A 9,039-nucleotide genomic window follows, 5' to 3' on the forward strand; every position below is an offset into this window, starting at 1 on the left:
GCTTTCCTCAAACCTCATGGGCCAACCTCACCCAGCTTCAAACTTGTCTTCTGCAGCTTGCTCTCTCCCAGCCATCACAGACGTGAGGAGAGGTAGGGCCTGCCCCTGGATTAGGCTTTGGTGTAAGGGAATGGTGTGGCTGGGTTGGTCTTCTGTCTGGTCCACTGCAGCTTTCTCCACATCAGCAGTAGGGCCGTTTCTCTTTCTTATTCACGTGTTCCCAGGAGTAGCACTTTGTACTTCCTTCGTGGATATTTCCTTTGCATTCACAGCTCGGCCAACTGTTTGGTGCAAGGGGCCTCCCTAGCTTTTGGCATATCTTGGCTTTCAACATGCTTTCCTCACTAAGCTCGACGTTTCTAGCTTTTGAATTAAAGTGAGAGATGGGTGTCTCCTCCTATCATTGGAACACTTAGAGGCCATTGTAAGGTTACTGATTGGCTTGATTTCAATACTGTTGTGTCTCAGGGAACAGGGAGGGTTGTGGGGAAGAGCTGGTCGGTGGAATGGTCAGAATACATGCGACATTTATCCATTAAATTCACCATCTTACATGGGTGCGGTTCCTTGTGCCCCCAAACAGTTACAATTGTAACATCAAAGATCCCTGACCACAGATCACCCTAACAAACGTAACAGTAACAATGAGTCTGAAGTATTGCAAGAATTACCAAGATGTGGCACACGGACCCAAAGTGAGCAAATGCTGTTGGAAAACTGTCCTGATGGGCTTATCTGACACAGGTTGGCCACAACCTTCAACCTGTAAAAAAGACACAGCATTTTTTCATGGTGCGCCTGTAAAGGACCATAACAGACCTGTGCGCCGGGTGCACGCCGAGTCCGAGTCTGCGCACGGGAATCCCGAATGGGTCTGGAGCAAGTCACCGCGTTAACTGACCTCTCCCCAAACCTCCATCCAAATAGGGCAGAGTTATTTCCGAGCTTTGGAACGCTGCGCTCTCTTGTTGGCGCACCAATTCGTCTGCTAACATTGTTCTTCGGACGCAGTTTGGCCTTGCTGTGCCCACTGGGAGGGCAGCCCAGCCGGCCAGCGGCTGGTGAGCGAAGTCGGTTTTCTCAGCAGAAACTGAAGCTGAGCAAACTGACTGGGGACAGAGTGGTGTCACGGATTTGTCGAGTGAAAGAACTGCCGTTACATACCGGGTCTGGCAGAAACAAACCCTGCTTAAGGGTGGTTGGTGGGGCAATGATACGGGTGCAATGATTTAGAGTTTTAATGTGAACATTTCACCTAAAATGTCACATGGTGTGCTTGAGTGTGATGCTGTTATGTTACAGAATTACATGCTTATGATTGTGTAATAAAAGATGTTGTAATAAAGAGGGGGTGTTAGTTGTGCCAGACCCTGTATAACTACCTGATTAAAAAGATGGAATGACAAGAAGAGGCCTTCAGAGCCAGGGGGTTAAAAACTCTGAGTGTAGCTGAAGTCAAAGTGGAAAGCGGATGGAAAACCCCCTCAACCGACACCTTTCCAGAAGGTGCTTGTGCCAAAGGGCAGAGGAAGGACAAGCCAGGGTGACACCAGGGTGACACAGGGCTACGGAGACGTGGGAGCAGAGGTGCCGTTAGAGTGACGAGAGAGGGGGGTGCCAAGGAGCGGTCGGCTGAGCCCAAAGAACCATGAGGCGTGGGAAGACACATGGTTCAGAGGGGCAGGAGGATGAGGGGCCGAGGAGGCGGGGTAACAGCAGGAACAACCGTCCTGGCAGGCTGAAGGCTGGGGCCAACTACAGAAGAGACCAGTGTGGCTCTGTTGACTCTGGCTGGGGGCAGTGGGAAAGGGTCAGTGAGGGCAACAACAGAAGGGAGAGAGGGGCCGTCTCTGCAGAATCTGCCTGGGCCGCCGCTCTCCAGCGTGGGGACGCACAGCTGGGAGTTTGGTGTGGGACAATGACTGCCGGAACCCGGCAGAAGGCTAAGACGGCCACGCAGGGCTGAACCCAGGATGGTGCAAGGTCAGGAGGTCCAGCCTGGAGACTTGGCATCAAGAGGAAGGCAGAGAAAAACCCAACTACCAGCCCTGGCTGGTGTAGCTCAGTGGGTTGAGCACAGGCCTGCGAACCAGAGGATCACTGGTTTGATTCCGTCAGGGTACATGCCTGGGTTGCAGGCCAACTCCCAGCAGGGGACACACGAAAGGCAACCATACATTGATGTTTCTCTCCCTCTCTCCTTCCGCTCTAAAGATAAATAAATAAATAAAATCTTAAAAAGAAAAAAAAGAGTGGTGAGATCGGACATCCTGAACTTGATTATTAAAAAACAAAACAAAAAAACCCAAACAACTACCCTGCCAAAGTCTGGAGCCTAGAAGTGTCCAGGGCGCTCCCAACATGCTCGGGCTTGTCTGCAGGCCCCAGCGTCCAGGGAGGGACACACCCACAGCGGTCAGGGAGGCTTCACTGATGCTGAGGCTGGCAGCCACTCGGCCGCACCGCACCCCACGTGGAGACCTGCCTGCGTAACTTCATCGCGTCCCAGCTTCCCATGGGCTTGGGTAATTCTGAAAACACTTCTTCTGCAGTGTATGATGGTTAGGGGGTGATTCTGGAGACGAGCCTTTTCGGGAGTACTGCATCAAGTGGGAAGAGAGGCCCCTTCAAGGTTAGATGACTGTGTCTCCTAAAAGGTTCACACCTCCCCCAAAATGAGATCCCTCCCAGAGCAAAGATCTGTATTTTTTTAAATATGTTTATTAATTTTAGATAGAGAGGCAGGTAGAGAGAGAGAGGGAGAAACAGCGATGTAAGAGAGACACGGATTGGTTGCCTCCCACTTGTGCCCCCAACTGGGGATGAATCTGTAGCCTAGGTAAGTGCCCGGACCAGGAATCAAACCCAATTCTGGTGCACAGGATGGAGTTCTAACCAGCTGAGCCACCGGCCAGGGCTCAAAGGTCTGTATTTTTATACCCTAAGTCCTCGCCATAGCATTCACTGTAATTAACCATTCACCTATCAAGAATCCAGTAACACAAAGTAAAATAGTTACGCTTTTTTTTAATATCATTGTAGCTTTACAAGTTTTCTTCACAATAATGAACTGTTGGATATGGGATTTTTCCTTTTTAATATTTTTAACAGGAAATTACATGTAAGCCAAATAGAAATCCCTTATCATTAAAACCTGGCTATGCTGGGCAGCAAATCTTGTTTACATTTTTCACAACCATAATATTTAAGTGTCATTTTCATGAGCACATGTACCTGTATTAAAGAATGTAAACCGTTCTGAATTTATAAAAACAAATGAACTCCACTTACATAAAAGCATTCGCCCCAGATGTCTTTTAACTGAGAAGCCCCTCTAACATGCCAGAAATACAACATGCGCTTGCCACGCATGTGTCAAACTCTCTTGTCAAGAACACGTCCACTGCAACAAGCAGACCAGTGCACAGCAACACCAAAACCACTCTCAGCTTTCGGTGCCAAAAACGCTGTCATCTATCTGCTCACCTCAGCCACTGGCCCTCCCTGCTCCAAGTCCGCCGTGAAGCGACATCCAAAAATCTGTCAAGTGCCTGATAAGCCCTGGCTGGGCCATTTGGAGGGTGTGCTAACAACCTCATTAGCAGTGGGGCAGACAGAGCAATTCCAAGTGTGCAAAGACCTCATGGAAAAGCTTGAAGGCATCTCTACCATCTACCATTCAAATCAGAACCTATAAAAATGTCTTTTAAAAATAACATAATGTTTATTTTCCAATTACAGTTGGCATGCAGTATTACATTGGTTTCAACATGGGTGTACAACATGGTGATTGGACATTTATACGCCTTACAAAGTGACTGCCCAGGTAAGTCTAGAGCCCACCTGGCACCACAGTTACTGCAATATTATTGAGACTATATTCCCTACACTGTGCTTTGCATCCCTATGACTATATTTATAATGGACAATTTGTTCTTTATAATAAATGTCTAAAAACACCATCTCATTCAATCCTCACAACAGACCTTCTGAGTGGGTGTCATCTCCAGCTACAGATGAGAATTTAGACCCAGAGAAGGCACACGGAGTCCTGGACTTTGGACTAAGAGAGCATAGTTCCAAATATTGGCTCTTACTGGAAAATTCTCTGAGCCAAGTCTCCTCAGCCAGACAGTGAGGGGAAATGCCGCCCCCTCAGTACACGTGAGCACTCCATCGCTAGTGACCGAGTCTCTCCCAACACAGGCGAGAGGCAGAGAAAACTTAGATCTTGAAATTCGATGCAAGAACTGCCCCCTCAACAATGACCCAGGAGCTGCCTCCCCCGAAATGACCGTCCTTTGCTCTGTGCCCTCACACGCCAGGCGTGCACTTTCCTCTCTCGTTTTCCGTATCTGCCTTTCCTTCTCCACTGACCTGTAGGCCTCTTGAGATCTGAAGACACTGGCTGAATGACTTCGTTCTAAGTTACAATCTAAACAAGGATGACACGGATGAGGATGTGATAAGGAAAGGTACCCAAGACAAAGACACGCTGTTAAGCAAAGAGAACAAGCAGTGTGTGTGTGAGTGTGTGTACATGTGCGCCTGTTGCTCATAAGAAATATCTAGAAGGGTGTGCAAATTTCGGTGGATACCCCCAGGGACAGGAAAGAAGGTTGGGAAGAGGAAGAAAGACTTAACTTTTCACTTCCAGCCTTCTGTAAAATGTTGGTAATTTGGCACACATTATGTTTATATCTTCAAAACTCATTCCACTGTGATTAAAAAAAACACAACTCTGTCATTTTGTCAATGGGCATCTTTTTCTAGGAAGAACCCCAAATGTCAGTGTTAAACCCAAGCATAACTTAGGTTCTCCGGTGACAAACAGAATCAGCTATTCTCAAATGTATCCACAGTTAAGAAGCTGTAACGCACAGCAACAAAATCATCACATGTTCTGAGTTGAAGTCTTAGCAGTTTTTTACAGGGCTATTTATAGCACTCCGAGGAAATGACATTGTGCTTTTGGCCCTGGCTGGTAAGGCTCAGTAAATTGAGCACCAGACTGAACCAAAGGGTCACACTAGTTCAATTCCTAGTCAGGGCACATGCCTGGGTTGCAGGCCAGGTCCCCAGTAGGGGGCGCTCAAGAGGCAACCACATACTGATGTTTCTCTCCCTCTTTCCCTTCCTTCCCCTCTCTAAAAATAAATAAATAAAATCTTTTAAATTGAGACATGTTTTTGAAATGCACAATGAAAATGATACATCAGTTGATATGGAACCTAACAAAGCTGTTCCATTAAATGTATCTAAACAAGATGCACCAATGCCAAAACCAGTGTTTCACTCGACACTGAAACAAAGAAACTCAGGGAAGAGTGTCGAAGACCTCAGGGAGAAATAATGAAGCCATCAGAAGAAAATCAACACCTGAGGGATGAAAGCTTAAGGCTCAGAAAGGTAGCACGCTCAGAGAAACCTGCTCAACCTCAACACACCCTCCAGAGATGGTATCACCAGTCCTTCCTTCACGTCTGCTCACAATTGCAGCCATTTTCATTGGATTTGTCCTAGGGAAATTCATCTCGTAGAGTGAAGCATGCAGAGTGCTATTCCTTTTATCTTCTCTGGACCAGAAAAAGATGTGTTTACGTACTATTTCATTGGTAGTATGGCCCACGGTGACCATATTTTTGTGTGTGTGCAGTGTCACATGGGCTTTGCTTTTAATTAGCTCTTACGGTTAGAAAACACAATAAAAACAAACTGTTCGGCTACTGGACAAATTGTATCACCAGATCATCACTAGTGGATGTCAGCTGCACATTCAGTCCTTTATGAAGTTCACAAAAAATTGTTCTTTCTCTGTGGTTTAAGAGTTCATTTTCTTATCCTTTGTGAGGCAGTCATTGACTGAGTGTTTCATCCTTAAAATCCTGTCCCGTGGTATTTAACACACAAAAAATAAACCTGTTAACAGATTCTTGCTCAATTAAAAAAACAGTACCAGCTACTTAGGAGGTTACACTGGTTCTTCTTTTACAATCATCATATAAAGTCTCCTTTAAAAAGTGTTTAGTGTAATTGACTGAGAATTGAGAAACACTGCCATCAGCCAGTAACTGCAGATTGTGGTCCTAACAATGGCACCAAACACTGTGTACTACGTGGACACAGCTGATACCACCTTCAACTCTGCCACCCACAGGAGGGGTCCCAGCTGCACAAGGCTTTCAGTTGGGTCAACTTCCCAGTTCCATTTCTCACGTCTTTTCTAAGTGTGCTTTTTATTACTTGTACCATATTTCAAACCACAGAAAACATGTCAGCATCCGAGCTAGAGTAACATCTCTGAATGGAATGCGCTGCCTTGCTAAATAATGAGTATTAAAGCGAAATGTACCTAGTCTCCTGTCACTACTGTCCCCAATTCTTATTTTGGTATTTCCAAGCTATAGGAAAAGTTGTAAGAATACAAAACAGAGAACTGTCCCCGGCATATCCTGCTGGGGGAGGGTGAAGTGGTACAGGTGCTTGGGAAAAGGTTGGTGGGTCTTCAAAATGGTAAACAGAAAGTTGCCATGTCACCCAGCAGTTCCCCTCCTTGGTATCTATTTTAGAGAAATCAAGACATATGTTCACACAAAAACTTGAACTAGACTGTTCCTAGCAGCAGCATCCACAATAGCCCCAAAGTGAAAACAACCCAAATGTCCATCATCAGCTGAATGGATAAATAAAATGTGGTACATCCACACAATGGAACACCATCCATGAGCAGGAATGAGGGACTGGTACATGCTAGGACACGTATAAACACAGGAAAAAACCATGCTAAGTGTAAGAAACCAGACACATAGGCCACACATTGTAGGATCCTGCTTGTATGAAATATCTAGAAGAGGCAAATCCATAGAGACAAAAAGGAATGAATACATCTGTGACAGCCAGCAGCTGGCGGGAGGGAGGGCGGTGAGTGACTGCTAATGGTTTCTTTGGGGGGGTGATAAAAAATGTTCTAAAATTAGACGATAATGATGGTTGCACAACTCTGCAAATATGCTAAAACCACTGAATTCTATACTTTAAAAGGTAAATGTTATGGTATTTGAACTGGGTCTCAATAAAGACATTATTTTTAAAATAATACAAAGTAGACCCATATAGCTTTCAATTGGAGTCACCAATTAATATTTTAATTAATATTTTGCCACACTTGCCTTCTCTCTTCTTGTCACATGTGGGAGTGTGCATGTGCATCAATTTAGTTATTGTGATACTTGACTTCTAGATATTTCAGTATTCTCCTCTGGAACCAAAAATGAACATTATATTCAGGAAATTTAATACCAGTAGAAAACTATTATTTATTATTTAGCCTATATTCAGATTTATCAGAAATGATGCATTGTATTTGGTCATCATATCCCTTTAGTCTCTTGATCTAGAAAAATCCCTTTTTTCACGTCACTGAAATTTTTGAAGGATCCAGACCAATTATTTCACAAAACGTTCTGATTTTTGGCAATGCCCAATAGTTTCCTCATGAACTGGTTGAGGTCCAACATTTCTGGAAGGAATACTGCATGGGGGAGCTGTGTTCTCCCAGGTGCATCCTGCCAGAACCCTCCATTGTTACACCAGAATCCGTGGGTCAGCCTCCTTAGTGGTGATGGTGAGGTGGTGTTCAGGGCTGGTCGGTTTTGGTTAGTGTGGGGACAACCATATTCTTCCATTATAAATGCAGCCTTTTCCCTCGGCGATTAAGGTAACTATTTGAGCCTGGGTAAATATCAGATTTCCCCAATAACCTTGAACTCAAGGCTTTTAGCATCCATTCATGATCTTGGCCGGGTATTCTATCCCTTTTGCGACTAGCTGCATTCACGTGACTGACCACGACTCTCAGTTTTATTCCGCAGAGGGCGAGAGCACCTGTGATTTCAACGCTGGCTGCACACTAGAATCACTGGTCTCCCTGGGGTGGGACCTGGACAAGCGCATTCTAAAATCCCCCCAGGGTGACTGCTTCTGACGAGGAGGAAGGGATGACATTTCCCGAGTTAGAATCAGGGAATCTTGCAACAGCTTCATTTTGCAAACAAAGAATGAGGCCCAAGGCGGTTAAACGGCCAGTGGCACAACAATTATTGGCGGCATGGTTTAGGTTTTTTGGACTTGCATTTTAATATGCCATCCGTTCTGTATGATATTCAAAAAATAAAACCAGAGAAATGAGTAACTTTTGCATGGTGTTAGAGGTGACTACAGCCTGAAATGCATATTTCCCTTTTGAAGGTGAATTCTGCCTTTCGTTCGTTACATCTTTGCAGTCACCTTAGGAGTGGGGGAACGGGTCGCTCGGTCATCGAGCTCCTCCGCCCTCAGTGCTGCACACTGCGACAGCTCAAGCCCGGGGCCCAAGGCGGAGCCAGATGTTCAAGGAGCCAAGCGGTTGGCGCTGCAGCCCCGGAGCCGGCCCCTGGGCCCCGCACACCCTCCCCACACACGTCGGCGACTCCTTCGGGGGGGCCTCTCGGTAAGACAGCCCGGCGCGCACCAGACGCACCTGACGGGGACTCACCTGGCAGCGCGCCCCTGCCCCGCCCAGGGACACCCGAGGTGCGTGGGATCCTGGAAATGACAAAACCTGCGGGCCTGCCCACCCCACTTACCCCGGCATGGTAAACCTTGTTCGCTCTTTTAATCTTAATGTCCAGGGAGGTCCCCATCTCCAGAACTCCGCTGCAGGGGTCACTTCCTGCCACACGTGACCAGAGAAGAATGAAGGATGACCCGCCCCTCCGGCACAGGCCCCGCCCCTTTCTACTCTCCGCGGGCAGCTGCATCACGTGACCTCACGTCCTACTTTTGATCGGCTCCCCCGCCTTCCATATTCCGGCGCAGGGGCGGGCCGAGGGACTATCACTCTTCGTCACGCCTCCACCGGGCGTGAGGGGCGGGACCAATATAGCCCCGCCCCTTCCGTAAAAACAGTCATAACGCCGGAAATACCCCGCTTCTGTCCCGTTTGCTACAGGGCGGGGTAAGTGGGCTCTCCCGGCATTCGCCGCGGCGGAGGCGGTGCTG

The 9,039-nt window shown here is 47.0% G+C and overlaps 1 protein-coding gene across 2 annotated transcripts in view; it reads right to left on the reverse strand.

Annotated features, from left to right (window-relative positions):
- The window catches only part of VPS26C (VPS26 endosomal protein sorting factor C), a 37,552-nt gene extending 28,807 nt beyond the window's left edge, over positions 1-8,745 (reverse strand). For both annotated transcript variants that reach the window (XM_037040632.1, XM_037040631.1), the window contains exon 1: positions 8,625-8,745. In XM_037040632.1, the coding sequence (XP_036896527.1) occupies positions 8,625-8,681 (57 nt within the window). In that variant the 5' untranslated portion in view covers positions 8,682-8,745. The remainder of the gene's footprint in view (positions 1-8,624) is intronic.
- Positions 8,746-9,039: the final 294 nt, after the last annotated feature.

This window comes from Sturnira hondurensis, unplaced genomic scaffold (genome assembly GCF_014824575.4).
Source record: "Sturnira hondurensis isolate 20B ecotype Veracruz unplaced genomic scaffold, ASM1482457v3 Scaffold0002640, whole genome shotgun sequence".
NCBI lineage: Eukaryota > Metazoa > Chordata > Mammalia > Chiroptera > Phyllostomidae > Sturnira > Sturnira hondurensis.